The sequence below is a fragment of the Bos javanicus genome, chromosome 19 (genome assembly GCF_032452875.1).
Source record: "Bos javanicus breed banteng chromosome 19, ARS-OSU_banteng_1.0, whole genome shotgun sequence".
Lineage (NCBI taxonomy): Eukaryota > Metazoa > Chordata > Mammalia > Artiodactyla > Bovidae > Bos > Bos javanicus.
Window position 1 is genome coordinate 52,694,474 of NC_083886.1, and position 16,481 is coordinate 52,710,954.

General features: G+C 49.4%; 1 protein-coding gene across 1 annotated transcript in view; it reads left to right on the plus strand.

Moving 5' to 3' along the window:
* Nucleotides 1–16,481, plus strand: part of NPLOC4 (NPL4 homolog, ubiquitin recognition factor) — a 50,039-nt gene that overhangs the window by 27,415 nt on the left and 6,143 nt on the right. The window contains exons 12-15 of the mRNA XM_061392585.1: nt 1,252–1,412; nt 11,094–11,165; nt 13,867–13,962; nt 15,106–15,222. Of these exons, the coding sequence (XP_061248569.1) occupies nt 1,252–1,412; nt 11,094–11,165; nt 13,867–13,962; nt 15,106–15,222 (446 nt within the window). The remainder of the gene's footprint in view (nt 1–1,251; nt 1,413–11,093; nt 11,166–13,866; nt 13,963–15,105; nt 15,223–16,481) is intronic.

A 16,481-nucleotide genomic window follows, 5' to 3' on the forward strand; every position in this document is an offset into this window, starting at 1 on the left:
CTAGCCTGCTAAAACTGGCAGCTCCTGCCCCACCCTGCCCAACTTCATTAAGAAAAACAAAAGTCACCTCCACAGATTTTCAGAACTGCTTCTCGTGAGCACTGTTGTTTTAGGCTTCCATGGGCTCCCATGGTAACCTAACCCCTTTAATTACTGTTTCTATGGGGAATTATTTGATGAGCCCAAAGAACTGGTACATGTTTAGAATTATAAATAGTCTCCAAGTCAGGAGCTGCCTGTACTCTCAGTTATTGAGTCATACCTGTTGTTGGGAATTTGGAAATTACAGATTGTCCGTGGAATTTTTGCTTCTGAAATTGGCACTTTACTGACAGGTTTTAAAACTGTAAGGTAGTAAATCACTTATAATAAGATCTGCAGTTAGAGTCCTTTCAGATCTGGGCTGAGCTGTCCTTGGTAGTGCTGTGAGATGCTCAGATGCGTAATTTCTCTCCCTTTCCTTGGGGGTGGAGATGGATGGTGTTCCTTGATCGGTACTTTATCCTCCTTTTATAAAGAAGCTAAGTTAGAGATGTTGAGAGCTTTTTGTTTTTTTTAATTCTCCAAAGCTATCGCAGTTGTCAGGGTGTGACCCTGATTCTGGAGGGGAGGAAGATGGCTGAATGATTGGTCCTGCCTGACCACCTCCATGGGTTTTACCCTCATCTTGAACTGTAACCCTGAGGCAGGTTTCTATGGAGTAGGACCTGAGAAAGGTTAGCATGGAGGGCAGGGCTCGGCGCAGGGAGAGTGGCCGCCTAAGTGCTGCAGCAGGGTCCACGTCTGCCTCGCAGATATGCCGGCTGTCCAGGTGTCTGAGGTCAGGACTGCCCTCTGCAGTGTGCAGATAACTAGCATAACTAGTCTTCTCCCATTCACTCCCATCCGTCTTCCTGCATTCACTCAAGAATGAAATTTGCTGGAACATGGGGCTCTGTTGTTCACATCCCTGTGTTACTAAAATCCAGGAGCCCAAGTGTGCTTTTGGATGGGTGTTAGAGAAGGTTTAACAGTCATACCTCCAGTTCTGAGAGAGCATGTTGCTGGTGGGCCTGTTTGAGAAGCTGCAGTGGCATTTCCACAGCCTGTGTTCACGGCTTTGTGCCCACAGCTCTCATGAAGCTGCAGTCGAACTTTTTTGATTCTACCCAAGACACATACACGGGAGTTGGTTCTGCAAATCCGAGATGAGGAATAACACTGCTTTGAACATCCTCCAGTGGATTCTCATTGAAGGTCTTTCTCTTGCAGGTGGCCCCGACAACCAGGTCCACTTTGAAGGGTACCAGGTGTCCAATCAGTGCATGGCCCTGGTCCGAGATGAATGCCTGCTGCCCTGCAAGGATGCCCCTGAGCTCGGCTATGCCAAGGAGTCCAGCAGCGAGCAGTACGTGCCTGATGTGTTTTATAAGGTAAAAGTGCGAAGAGAGAAGAGAGAAGTGGATGGAGAGCAGTGTGGACGCTGACCTGTCCTGGACGTTACTAATTTTGGTGCATTCTGGCCATGGGTCCACCATGGTCGTCTAGAGGCCAGCTTGTGGATAAGGAATCTGTACCTTTTCCAGGGCTTTTGTTGACTATGCAGGATTGTGTGGTGTCAGGGCTTATAAGCAGAAGTGGGGATGCTGCACACTGAGGTTGGGGTGCATAACAAGTGAGACCATTGCAGCACAGACTCTCTCAGTTTCTGAAAAGGAGAATTGGCGCCTGTGGGCCTCAGCAGGAGTGAAGGTTGGAGCTGCCTGACAGAAGTGGGGCCCTCCTGAGGAGATCCAGTCATCCATTTCTAAATCTGTTTCCTGTGAAAGCTATAAAAATGACTTTTTTTGAAAACTGTAGGGACTTCCCTGGTGGTCTAGTGGTTAAGACTCTGGGCTTCCATTACAGGGAACACAGGTTCCATCCCTGGTCCGGGAGCTGAGGTCCTGCATGCTGTATGGCGTGCCACACCCCTGCCCCCTCCCAATAAAGAAAGCTGTGATCTGGTTTGGACAGTCCGCGTTGGGTGCTTTCCTGGAGGCTCGTGACCTGGTTCCCGTCCTGCTCGTGGGAGTTGTTCGGGGTCACAGTCGGGCTCTGTGCCTGCTCCCCGTCCTGGGCAGACTCCAGTTTCCCTCCGGCACTGCTCTTCCTGGAGGAGCCTTTATTTCCTGTGGTGCAGGGCTGCTTTCGTGTCTGAGAAGTACCTCGTCTCCATTGCTGAAGGATGTTTTCACCACGTAACCAGTTGTAGGCTCACAGTTCTGCTTGTGGTCTCACTGCACTTAGGCCACAAAGACTTGCTGGCAGAAGGGGCCTGGAACCAAAAATAGGCAAGCAGTGAAAGCCCGTAAGAGTGACGAGCCAGCTTCTTTAAAATGATTTGATTCTTCTAGCATTCTTTTTGTATCAGTGTGTGCAATGACTAGACACTAAACAGTGTCTAGTCATTTTTCTGTTTGTTTTTATTGTTCCAACAAGGCTGTATTTTTAAATAACTTTATTGAGATGCAGTTTGCACATCACACAGTTCACTGATTTGAAGTGCCCAGCTCAGGGGCTCTTAGGATATTTGCAGGGTTGCGTAGCCATCACCACCATCTAATTTTAGAACAGTTTTGTCCCCCAAAAAGAAGCCCTGCATCGTTTAGCAATTATACCCCAGTCCTCCCAACTCCTGACAACCACTGATTTGCTTTCTCTGGTTTCCTTGATGGAATCCTACAGTGTGTGGTCTTTTGTGACTTGACTTTTCACCACTTATAGTGTCTCATGGTTCATCCATGCCTGCAGTCTGCAGTGCTTCATTCTTTTCATTGCTGAATAGCATTCGGTGCCAAGGACACACCCTACTACCTATGGGACATGTCAGACACCCAGGAGAGCGCCCAGAGCTGAGGGGCTCCAGGGCCTCATCCTGGTGGTGACTTGAAGGCTAGACACTACATGATTGTGACAAAGACTTCACCTCCTCAGGGATTACAAGTGGGGCTGAGACTGTCTGAAGCTGTATCTTTCTTGCTGTGGGTGTCTGTGGCAGTGGGTAATGTGCAAAGGAAAAATACGAGAGCCTGAGGGTCTTGTCCCTGCCCCTGGTCTCCCCCTCAGCTCTTTGGAATGAAGGTCTGCCTTCTACTTTTGAATCTGAGCTTCTGCATGGTCTGAGGGTAGTGGGGGCAGGGACTGTCATTGTGCCAGGAAGGCCGGGTCACTATGGTAGCAAGCAACCTGTCTTTGCTCTGTAGCAGCCTGTCAGGAAATGCTCGCTGAGCAGGCAGGCCTCGATGCTGTATCTGCTCCTTTCGGCTGGTGGCAGTGAAGAGACACAGTGAGGCTGGCCTGTGATAGCTCGCTCAGGCGTCCCCTCAGATTTGTGGGACAGTAAGGAGCTCTGGGAAAGGGTTCTCCATATCATTCTTGAAAGGAAACACTTCCAAAGAGTCTTGATTAAGAATTCTGTTGTCTTTTCTCTCCTGTGGTGTTCAGTAACAATTTCTGGCTTGATAACACAGATTTTGCCCTTACACAAATTCTGTGTGCATCAGGTACTCTGAATAAATACTCTTAAACCATTATTAAACATTCACACGTCAAAATCACACCATGCTGGGAACCACTGTGAAAGTTTGATCTTCTCCCCAAAAGTTCCTGTCTTACAAGATATGTCTGTACGGCATGTTTCGGAATGCAGAATGGCTCACTTACAGACCCTAAGACCTGGCGGTCCTGCTAGTTGTGGTCCTGAGCCTTCTGGGGACAGCTTGCCGGCCTGGGGGCAGTGGTGGGGCCTGGTGTCTTCATGGAGAGCTGCTCCCCGTTAGCCGCAAGTCTGGCGTCTTCATGGAGAGCTGCTCCCCGTTAGCCGCAAGTCTGGCGTCTTCATGGAGAGCTGCTCCCCGTTAGCCGCAAGTCTGGCGTCTTCATGGAGAGCTGCTCCCCGTTAGCCGCAAGTCTGGTGCCTTCATGGAGAGCTGCTCCCCGTTAGCTGCAAGTCTGATGCCTTCATGGAGAGCTGCTCCCTGTTAGCTGCAAGTCTGGTGTCTTCATGGAGAGCTGCTCCCTGTTAGCTGCAAGTCTGGTGCCTTCATGGAGAGCTGCTCCCTGTTAGCTGCAAGTCTGGTGCCTTCATGGAGAGCTGCTCCCTGTTAGCTGCAAGTCTGGTGTCTTCATGGACAGCTGCTCCCTGTTAGCTGCAAGTCTGGTGTCTTCATGGACAGCTGCTCCCTGTTAGCCGCAAAGGCCTGTGAAGCCCGGCGTGCCCAGTGCATGTGCACACATCGCTCCAAGGCATCAGGCTGCCATCTCTTTTCTTTCCCCAGAATTTTAAAAATTAAATACTGAGTAGATATAAAAGATTATTTATAAAACATGTTTAAGAAATTTAAAAAAGCAGAAATACTAATTCCCAGAATTAAGAACCAGAACGTTCCTGTGGCCTCTGAAGTTGCTGGGTCTTCCTGTCTGCTTCCAGAAGGAGTGCAGTATGACTTCCTTGCTTTTCTTCTAGTTTTACCTCCTATGTATGTTTTCCTAAACCAGGTACTGTGAGTTTTACATGTTGCTGCACACAGTAGACCCAAAACTGTGCTCTTGTGTCCTCCAAGCTAGGCCACGTTCCCTGACCCTGGAGCAGCCTGAGACCTACCTGTGTGTGGCCATTGTGTTGCCTTGGCACGAGTCTACTGTGAGCAGAACGCCATGTGAGGCACCGTGCTCCACAGCCTCGGGCCCGAGTCCTGCTCACCATTCCGACATCCATGGGGCGTTTTCTTGAGCTGTCATTGTGCCATCCTGATCATAAGTGAGGCCAGGCTCCTTTTTCTTCATTTGTTTGCTCCGTCCTGTCTCCTCTGATGTGCTGGTTGTATCTGTTTCCTGTTCCTCCCTGGGTGGTTCAGTCTTCTCCCTGCCTCTGACTGTGTCAGGAGGGTGACACCTCTGCCTCTTCTCTCCCGTGGTGTCATTGAAGCAGAAAGCTTACATTTCCATGTGGTCAGCTTTCTACGGTTTGGCATTTTGAATCATAAAGAAAATCTGTTATCTTGTCTTCTCTAAGGTTGGTGGTTTTAAGTCCACATAGGATTGCTTCACGGAGAAGGCAATGGCACCCCACTCCAGTACTCTTGCCTGGAAAATCCCATGGACGGAGGAGCCTGGTAGGCTGCAGTCCGTGGGGTTGCTAAGAGTCGGACACGACTGAGCGACTTCACTTTCACTTTTCACTTTCCTGCATTGGAGAAGGAAATGGCAACCCACTCCAATGTTCTTGCCTGGAGAATCCCAGGGACGGGGGAGCCTGGTGGCTGCCGTCTATGGGGTCACACAGAGTCGGACACGACTGAAGTGACCTAGCAGCAGCAGCAGCAGGATTGCTTCAAATGTGTGTTCCAAGGTAGGGGCCCAGTTTTCCTCTCAATTTATTGTAGCCATATTCTGTCTGAACACCATTTATTGGGAAAACTGTCTTTCTCTGTTGATCTGTGGTGCTTCTCCATTAGCAGTCGTCTCTGTGATCGTGGCCTCACCTCTGTCCTCTCTTCTGTCCCCTGGCTGGTGTTGCTCAGCACCGGTACCTCGCTGTTCAAGTCACTGTAACTTCACTCTTCTCCGATCTGTTGCAGCCCTGCCCTGCTTATCTCCCCAAGCCCGGACTGTTCCTGACCCTCCCCTGCCTCTTGTAGACTTCAGGACCAGCCTGCAGGTTTCACCCAGATGTGATTCTCCCTCTCTCTCTCTCCCTCTTTCTCTCACGCACACAGAGACACACACACAGACACGAGCGATACCCTTGACGTCCCTCAGAAAGCCAGGATTTTTCCACTGAAGGTTTTGTCCGTTGCCTGTTGGATTGTTCCCGGGCACTTTGTGGTTTCTGCATACTGCAGTGAGCACCGCTGGGCAGTTCAGCTCTCTGTTACTTGTTCCTCTAATTTGTACATGTGTTCTGGATTCTCTGCATTATGCAGGAGTGATGATTGTTCCCTTCGTTTTGGCTCCTTGTGCTGGCTAGGGCTTTTGGAAGAGTTGAATAACCAGTGCTTTTGTCTGGTTTTTAATTGTAAAAGATGTGTTTTCAGGATTTCATCATTAACTGTGTGTTTGCTGTGGGGCTTTTTTGTGTGTTGTTTCTTTGTACCCTTTATCATGTTGGAAATTTGCTGTTTATTTCCATGTCTTGTAAGTTTCCTCCCCTTAAGAAGAGAGCTCCCTTTTGTCCCGGAACATATTATTTCCTTAATCATGCTGCTGTTTTCTTAGATTGCTTATGTGCCCGTTAGTGAGAGCAGGCTAGAAGGGCTTCTCAGAATTGTTTATAGCCCTGTAGGAGTTGACACACTCATTTCTCATACATTTCAGGAAAATATCAGTTTGAGCAAAGAGACCTATGAAAGCAAACATTTAAGTAATCCTTTTAGTCCTCCTGTGGGCTTTGGGGTTGATTTAAAATATACCTTGTAAACAGGACACATACTCGTGTTTGTCTAAGGCTGTTCATCATGGTGTTATCTGTGGTAACAAAAACTTAAAGCAATCTAAAAGTCTAGTAACGGGAACATTAAATTATAATACATCTATATGGTGGGATATTCTGTGATCACTAAAAATGTGTGTTTGAAAATTATGTGAAGATATGCGATAAAACTCGTGAAGTAAGATTTAAAACGTATCTGTATGGGACTTCTCTGGTGGTCCAGCAGCTAAGACTCTGCTCTCAATGCAGGGGGCCTGGGTTCGGTCCCTGGTCAGGGAACTAGATCCCACAAGCCACAACTAAGACCTGGCGCAGCTCAGTAAATAAATATATTTTAAAAATAAAATGTGTCTGTATGTATAGTAAAAATCCCAATTCCTGTAGATGTTGGTGCATGTATGTACACACATTTGTGTGTGGGTTCACACAGAGGACAGGGCTGGAAAGCTTGAGGGTCCACCTTTGTCTGCAGCTCTGATCTGTTTGTCCTGGGAAGCTCTGTGGAGCCAGTGAAAGAATGGCAGGGGAGCACCTTCTGTCAAGGTGGGAAGAGGTCCCCGTGTTTTGAAGTTGGATGCGGTGGGACAGGAAGGAAGGCAAGAGGTGCCAACCAGGAGTGCCTCTTCGGGGTTATCTGCCAGGACACCTCAGGTTAAAGCCCAGGAAGTAGAGGAGAGAAGGTGGACTGTTCAGTGGACGAGGAGGGTCTTAGAGACCCCAGGGAATGCTGCTCTGAGGTGGCTGCCCAGGCAGGGGGGTGGCAAGGTGGATTCTCCCGGCATGAGGGGCTTGTGGCCTCAGTGATGAGGATCTGGAAGAGCTGACAGGTGGCTGTGGTGGGGAGGAGAGAGCACACAGGCAGCTGGGGTGTCGTGGCTGTGGAGGGGACCAGCACTCTCTGGAGGCCTGTGGAGTCCTCTCTGTCCCACCCATCATTTACCCACCTGTCTTCAGCCCAACATGGGTTTGTCCTAGCATCTGGCACTGACTAGCTGTGCTTTGTGACTCATCCGGAGCTCACTCCGTGTGTGTTCTGAGTTACCTGGGACATTCTGAGCAAACCAACAGCATTGTTTTGTCAGAAGTTAACCTATATTTCAGGGGTTTCACGTGGCCTCCCAAAGTTTCCCCGAGAAGGCTACAGGAGACTGTGCTGCAGACCAGCCCTGTGCTCGTCCGCTCACCCACCTGGGCCCTGCCCTCAACACCCCATGCTCTGACCTCGGGACCCCGTGCTCTGCACTCACTCTGTCCCAAGTCTCTTGTGTGCATTGCTGTTTTCTCTGTGAATTGCCTCTCTGTTCCCTGAGGTATTTGTAAGGCGATTCATCATTTTTGTGTTCATTTATGAGGGGTCTTTATACGTAAACCCTTTGTCATATATATCATTTCTTTAACTTTATATACAAAGGAAGTTTTAACATTTTCTGATTCAGAGATACCTTAATCTTTTTAAATTGTAATTCCTGCTTTGGTCATCATACTTAGAAAGTAATTCTTTACTTTATTTAAAGCTATCTATTTACTTATATTTTCTTTTAGTGCTTTTTGATTTAATTTTGTATTGAGATTTATAATGTTTATCCATTTATCTAGTTTCATAATACAGTTTTATATTTGTTAGGGCAAGACTCTGCACTATTCAACTTTTTTAAGCAAATGTTTTATTTTTTGCCTATTTATTTTTAAAACTTTCTTTTATTTTTGGCTGTGCCACTTGGCTTGCAGGATCTTAGTTCCCCAACTAGGGATTGAACCTGAGTCCTGGCAGTGAAAGCACCAAGTGCTAACAACTGGACTACCAGGGAATTCTAGACGAGTGTTTTCATCACAGGAGATTGTGTTTGCCTCCAGCATTATTCAGGAAAATGTATCAAGGAACCAAGAAATTGCCAGCAAGAGAAGAAACTGAGCAACATCCCAGTCTAGGGAGAGGGATTCTGTGGCCTCTGAGACCTGTGAGCTTGGCTTTCATTCTTTCCATTGAGCTGGAGATGACAAGTCTGTCGTCAGATCCCCACGAGGGTGGAAGTAGGCTGGACATGCACACCCTTGGTGGCAGGGCTGCGGAGGAGCAGAGCCCGAGTCCTGGTACTGAGATCTGGAGTCTGAAGTGGACACAGCTGCTGTGCCACCTGCCCTCTGCCCCTCCTGGCTGTTAGATCTCGGGCAGAGCAGCTTGTCCTCATACCCCTTTGTGCCCTCCGTGTGCTCTGGGGCCCGCTGGGTGCATCCACACACTGTCAAGCCTGGACCAGGCTCTGCTGGTCTTTTGTTGCTAACAAGCGCTCTTTAGGTGCTTATCAACTGGACTGCTTCCTAATGGTAATTCTTTAAGAGACTTTGTCCTGAGAATGTTGTTTTTTCTTGCTTTATCCTGTGAAGTCTCAGATCAAGGTGCTAGTTTCACTTACTGTCTTCTTGCCAGTTCTTTAAGGAGAAAAGCAATACATTAAGGATTTCATTCACCTTTTCCAAAGCAAGCTGGTGCCACCCAGTCAGTGGACTTTGCTGTTGTCCTGGCACAAAGCCTGCTTGCCTCTGAGCTAACACAGACAGAGATCCCTAACACAGACAGAGATCCCTGGATTTCTCATTGACGTTTCGTAGACGTGACCGATGGGAGGTAGCGAGGCATCAGGGACCTCGATTGCTGACTCTCCCAGTGTCTTGCTCCAGGTGGAGATAAAACTGCTGACACTTTGGTGGCTGCCAAACTTAGAATTAAGATGTCTTCCTCCTAGTGTATTCTGCCTGACATTTGCTAACGCCCATAAAAAGTAATTGCCTTTTAAAATGGTGTGTGGGGCTAGGGCTTGGCTGGCAAAAACATTTGCGTGAAAGCATGGGGGAGAGATAGAAGGTACCTGCTTTTCCTCCAGGGAAGAGAGGGGGATGCAGCACCTTTATTTTCTTGGGGAGCAGAAGGGTACAGTGGGGTAGTTAAATTTGAAAGAGAATCACATGACACAAAAAAAAGAGAGGGGGGCATTTAGCAAGAAACATCCCTAGAGGGGAAGATTAAAGCGAACAGGTGCTGTGAAAATGTCTCTGCATATTAGAGCTTAATTAGATTTGAAGATGAATTCCAGACGGGCTAATTATGTGTGAGTTGTTGCAGGTTGTTTCTTGTAGGGGCAAGCATGTATTTTTGGAAATGGTGATGTAGTTTGATTGGGTTTGATTCCCGCCTCCTACCATGTTTCCTCCATTGAAAAGCTACCACTTTTGGGGCCCAGGACCCATTCAGCAAGCCTCATGTCTTGGGCTGCCAGTGTCAAAGCTGGTAGAGCCACAGAAAGCCAAGCCTACTCCATATGCTGTAGCAGTGAGCATGCAGAAAGACCAAAGATTCTTGCCCAGGTGGAGGGGACAGGATTCCAGCTTCCAAGGAGGGCGGACAGACAGAACGGGCATTGTTTCCAGGAACCTGTCCTTTGCTGGTGCTCTTATTCCCTGTGTGGCTGGTTAGATGTGTTTGCTTAGATGTATTTGAACCAGTTTCTGGAAGGGCAGAGGGGCACATGCTTGCCAGCAGCTCTCTGGGTTGTGAACCGAGAAAAGGTGGGTAATCTGAAATGTGCTATGGACCAAAGAGTTTAATATCTGGAAGAAAAAAAAAGGAGCAGGGCTGCATGGAGCCTCTCGACTTCTGGTTAGGATAACAGACTCAGTTTAACGTAGGACAGCCTGTGAATGTTGTCTCAAAAGACGGCATGGGCCTCTGACTTCCCCAAAAGGTGTGATGTGCTGGGGTGGCACTGCGTCACCTGCATGCCCCAGGGAGATCTGCTTGGCATCCATTAGGGTCTGAGAGCTTTAATAAACATAAACTTTTATGTAAGGTCCCATAATTGGAAATTATGGATGTCTAATTTATATATGACTCAATGAATGATTTATATAATGTTAAGTGATGAGTTAGATAGAAAATATGACCCTCTCTTGCAGAATCTTTAATGAAAAGCGTTGGTTCTTATGAATTTATTTCGAGAGCTCTGTTTGAACTCAGCATGTTTGACATAAATCAGATCTAATTGTCATTTTATGATTAATGAACATATGCTGGCCATTTTTCCCCATAATTAAACTTTATGTTCCGTGCATCTGACAAAGCAAAACAAGTTTAGACTTTGACAGATTGGTGGTGGGGTTTTCATGTTTGCGTAGTAGTATGTGTACTCGTGTGTGTGTGTGTGTGTGTGTGTGTGTGTTTATTAATGTGTAAGGATTAAGTTTCCATGAAGTTGGGTTTTCCAAAGGTGTGAGGGAGGTTGTTAAGAGTTAGGATTCAGGTGAGAGACTGGGAGAGCTTATAGAGAAGGCGGGGTGCACAGATGCAGCCTGAGGGGCATTGTTTCCAGGAACCTGTCCTCAAGGGAGCTGGGGTCTGTCTCCCACAGCTTCAGCACCAGGCTGAGGGGCGGAGACACCTGTGGCCAAAAGCAAGTCTACTTTCTTAAGTCGTGGCCTCCAAGAAATGGTGGAAGGTAGAGTCATTGCAAAAATGTGCACATTTTCCTCTCTGCTTTTCATACACTTCAACAGGAATTGTAGTAATTTAAGGAGTGAGACAAGCTTGTGGACAGAAAACCCATCACAGGTCAGCACTCACACCCTGGACCTTTGTCTCCTGTTTCAGGACATAGACAAGTTTGGCAACGAGATCACCCAGCTGGCCCGCCCCCTGCCTGTGGAGTATCTGATCATAGACGTAAGTGTGTGTCATCTCCCTGCGGAGGTCAGGACAGCTAGGGGAGGCCTTGAGAGGGCGCCGCTTGAACACCTGCCCCTCTGCCTGCGCAGAATAGCCACCCAGAGATGTTTGAGTCACTGAGTTCCTGGCATCCCTGAAAAGCTAGAAACCTTAAGGGCTTTTCGTTTTTTTTTTCCTTAAAAACAACTTAAGGGGTTAACTTCTCCCAATCTACAGTGCAGCAGAGGACCGCCGACTAGGCCAAGCAGCCCCAGAGGTCAGCGAGCCTCTCCCTGGCTCTGTGCGCAGGTTCTGCCCTGGCCACAGCAGCCGCCACAGCCAGGCCCATGATGGGCTGCTGCAAGTCGATCCGTAGGGAACACAGCCGTGACTCTGCCCTTGAGTGAAGGGACAGCATGGTCTCTGGGAGGGCACTGTAGGAGCCAGGAAGGCAACTGGTACTGGCACACCATCCCCAAGCCTTGGCTCCTTTCTGGAGGTGTGCTCCGCTCACGGAGATGTGGTCGTGGGCAGAGGGCAGCACATGCTGCAGGACCAGAGCCTGATGCATTTGCTGCAGTCTGTGCTCTGTCCTGTACAGGGTACGGGAGGTGGCTCGTTTCCTAACTGCTGCCTGCCAGAATGAATTCAGGCCGCATTTGGACTAGGACAGGCATGTGATTCAGGCTGTAAAGTATCATTGCATTTGGAGCAGCGGGTCCCTGTGAGCTGAGCCCGCCAACGCTCCATTCCCACTGACAGCTCCCGAGAACATATTTATTACCTAGGCCATAAAGGCATCTGCTTTTTAGACTACCTAGGGTGTAATTAAGATGAAAACAGATTGATGGAGCATACACTTAGGGGGAGTCTGCATGATTTAAAGCCAGCTTCCTGAGGTCTTCTTTCCCAGTGGCCTCCCCACCCGTTTCCTTTCACGAAGGAGCTAAGCTCTTGCCTTAGTGCTGTTGCAGTACCATTTGGTTGATGGGGAAGCATTCCACCCTGTGATACTCACGTGCTCTCTTCCTGTGGAAGGAGGTTGGAGCAGGTGCCCAGACAGGCGTGCTCACTCCTCACCCAGCCCCAGACCCCCACCTGATCAGCACATTCAATGACTTTAAATAAGCCTCGTGGCCAGGCAGCCGTTCAGGCCTTCTGTGGAGGTGCTTCGCATGTAGGGGGTTGTCTGCCAGGCAGGCTGGGTGGGGACAGGGCTTGAGCACAAAATAAAGTGCTTGACACCCTGCATCCTCTCCCCTGGGTTTCTGGGATAGTCAGACTGCCATGTGAACTTGGCTCTGAAGTTCTCCAAGGGGCAGTTACAGGTCTAACAAATAGTTCCCTTGATTCCACATTTACTTACTAGTGGGTCTTCTGTTGTTGCCGGTCCACTCCTGTATCTGCCTTCCAAAGGGAGGGGTGTGAGCCCACCACAGGCCTTGTCTCTGTAGTGAGGTGGCCCCTCTGCCATCTCTAGAATCATGATGGCAGCTGAGACTGAGCCCCACGTATGCTGCCCATTTTGCGGGCTCCATATGACTGGGCACACTTGATCCTCACAGAGCCTTAGGAGGCATGGGCTGTCCGATCTCTGTATCTCTCAGATGAACCAAGCGAGGCCTCACAGTAGGACTTGGCGCTGTGCTGAGTTCACACCCTGTGCCCCGAGGCCACGTGGTCTCATCCATAAAAGGCCAGCAGGGCTCGAGTGAAGGAGCTGCTGATGGCTCAGCTTACTGTCACAGCGCTGGCATGGGCACAGCGGGTCCTGGGCCAGCCAGCCTGGCACAGCTCGCTGCCTTCACTGATGCAGAAAACAGGCCAGAACCACATTTTCATTCTTTAGAAATAGTCCCGAAGGAACCAGAATAGCTGTGCTAAATCTGGACGAGGTGTAATCTGCTGCTAGTGTCATATTGCAGAGGAAGAGCTGCGTCAACCAAAAGATGGCTGATGGTGGTGCACACTTGGGTGCGTTTGGGGGGAGGGGCACCTGCCAGGAGGAATGAGAAACTGTATTTGTATTGATTTTTGCACATTTGCCATTGTCCCTGTAGCTTCTATTGATTTTGAATTTTAAATGCCCTCTGTCATTTCTGAACCACGTCTGAGGCCCTGCAGGGTTTCAGCCCCCGCTTTGGACGCGAGCTCCTGGCTCCAGCCATCTTCAGGGGAGAGCCATGCCCTGTATCTCCCCAGCCTGGCCTCTCCTCTTGCCTGGTCATGCCCTGGCTCCATGGAGTGGTGCCTGGGAATTGGAAGGGGCCTCAGCCAGCTCGCTGGAGGGCACCATGGCTTTCAAAACCATCAGGAACTGGTTCTGCACTTGCCCTCCAGACATGGTGGTGGGAACAGCGTTGGCTCCTGAGATGGCGCTCGTGCCTCTGTTCTTTCCCGTGGCCCACCCTCTAGCTACCCCTTGGCAGCGGGAGAGCAGCTGAGAGGCCGTCCCAGTGGAGATGGAGTTAGGAAACTGCCCACGGGTACCACAGTCTTACCAGATATGAAAAATGAGTCTTTATTTGCCTCTGAGAGTCACAGTTTCAGAATTTTCATTTAGGGGCTGTCCTAAGAGCTAAGCATCCCATTCAGGGTAGAACAGTTAGGACTTTGCTCCTGTGAGCAGCTCGGGGCTCCAAGGATTGGTGTCCTCAGGGCCCACATCCCTGTTTACGACACAATTAATTTATCATGGGTTTGTGTTTTTGTTCATTAGATCACAACAACTTTCCCCAAGGATCCAGTTTATACTTTTTCTATTTCACAAAATCCATTTCCTATTGAAAACCGGGATGTACTGGGTGAGACACAGGTAAGCTCTTTGTCTTTAGAAACATAATTTAAAGTCGCCGCTGCTTGTTTATCTAGTGTCACTATTGTTTTTCCAGAAAGTATCAAGGTTTCTGACTCTCCTCGTTCGTTCTTGTGACAAAGCCTGGTTAGGCTTTTTTCTAAGATACTGCTGATCTCATGAGCCCTCTCCAGGGCAGCGGCAGTGGATGAGCATAGAGGCAAATCCCTCTAAGTCCTCAGGCCTGCGGATTTGCCGGAAGGACCATTCTCAGGGGGCCTGTTTTATTGGTCACTTCAGGTCCTCTTCCAGCAAGGTTATTGATTGTTGGTAAGCGCCGTCTTTTGTGGCGGTGTCTTGCTTTGCTGTGTGCTCTGCCCTCTACCACATCACCTTGCCACGTTTCTCTGGCACCATCCAAACCAGGGGGCCTCATGTGGCCTGGCCACCTCGGCTCTCACCTGCACATTAGGCCAGTCAGAACTGCCCTGACTGCCGTGTCCTCACGTCAGTGGCCTGTGAACACACATTCCAAGTTGATCACAGGTGCTGCAGAAATGGGCCTGGTTAGAGAATGTCTGCATTGAAAGTTTCTTCTGAAGCAGTGACTCGTGTCCAGGGCCTCTCTGATACTTTGGTTTCCTCACCGCCCACCTGGCCAGGTGCTGGTGGAGGAGCAGAGCCACTGACTGGGGTAGCACCCTTGAATGTCCTGCTTCAGTCCTGTTGAAAGTGTTAGTGTCATATAATCCCCCTGTCCCTCTGCCGCAATTCCTGTTCCTCACTACTCTGCTGCCGTGGTCAGCAGTGCACCTGGACAGACAGGGCTTCTGCAGCCCCACGTGGCCTTCCCACTCCTACTCTTCCCCAGAGGTGAGTTTGAATGTGTCTCACAGCTGGGTCAGTTTCACAGACATGTTGCTTACACTCTTCCGTAAGTCAGATGTACTGAGTGTTTTCCTGGAAGTTTTCCTCTGCAGCTGTGTTTCTCAATCCCTGGCTCCCAGTAAATGGTTCTAGAAGGAGAGGGGGTGGGCCATCCCTCAGCGCTAAATGTGGTCAGTCTCGTTTTTGTAGGACAGTGGCTGTCCTCTGACTCTGACCTGGGACCAACGGGTGCTTGTGTCTGTCTCCCCCTCCTCCCCCCCTTACCTGGACCTCTAGGATTTCCACAGCCTGGCCACCTACCTGTCCCACAACACCTCATCTGTGTTCCTGGACACTATCTCGGATTTCCACCTCCTGCTGTTCCTGGTCACCAATGACGTCATGCCTCTGCAGGTACGAACCAGGTGGGCTTTCTGTCCTCAGACTGGAGCACTCTGGGCAGCACCGGAGCAGCTAAGGCCCCCTTAACCTGTCCTGTGGGCAGCAGCTTTGCACAAGGACCTTGACAGGTGACTTTCTCAGTTTTAGAGTTTGCACTAGAACAGCTTGTTCAAAAGTGTCTGCCCTCCATGACGGAGGACAAATCATACGGGACACAGAGGCCGCTTAGCTGTGTCCTTCTAAGGGAAGCATTAGAAATCAGCAATTAAAAAATTCCTGTTGGAACAGTTTGAGAATCCCAGCCTCTGCTTCTTCCTGATCTCCCCTTCTCCCGAATCAGCTCTGGTTTATCACCTTGGCCCAGAAGGTTGGCCAACATCCAGGCCCTGGGCGCACAGCTGCACAGTTGGCGTTTTTAGGACATGCTTTGTGGGGAGATGATGGTGAAGTGTTACAGATGGCAGCTGCTTTCTGAGCAGCACAGGAGTAGCGGGTCCAATCAGGAAGCCTCTTGCATGGGTTGTGTTGTGGCTGTCCTTTTACTTTGGCCCTTTTTCTGCCTGAGACCCAAGGAAACGCATTTCTACAAGGAGACAGAGTAGAAGGGCGAGGCCCCTTCCTCCCACTGCTTTTCTGTAGCTGTTCTTGTGTCCTGCTGGGTTGATCTTGTGTTTGTTTTTGTCCAAACTGCTCACTTGTGATACTTGACGTTGGGCATCCTGGGGCTTCACACTAGCTTTGCCTTCCCTGCTTAGCCCAGAGAGTTGCAGCTCCAGTCCCAGGCTCAGCTGCTGCCTGTCTGGTTGGGAAGGTGGTGAAAGCTTAGGGCCTTCTCACTGGAAACTGTGTGCTGTTGTTGTAGTCATCTGTTAGGAAACATTTTCTGAAGGTACTGCCTGAGAGCCCCTGGAAGGCTTTGTAAGTTTCTAATTATAAAAGCTATTTAAAAAAAAAAAAAAAAGCTATTTAGTTCCCTGCACTTTAACCCTGGGGTTCTAGGTTGCAAAGCGCACTGAGATATAGACGTGATGAAGACAGAGGACTGAGGGAGGCGAGAGGGACGAGGGTGGGCCTCATGGCCATGGGGCTCCTGCCCGTCTGCCCAGGCCCTCAGGAGAAGGCCTGTGAGCTGTGACTACCTAGGGGTGGAGCAGTCAGCCCAGGAGAGAGAGCAGCACAGTGGTCACCTTGGGGCTCTCTGGGAAGAATTTATATTTTACCTCAATTTAGCATTTGTCTTTATAGACTAAGTGTGTGTTGTTTTGCGTTTC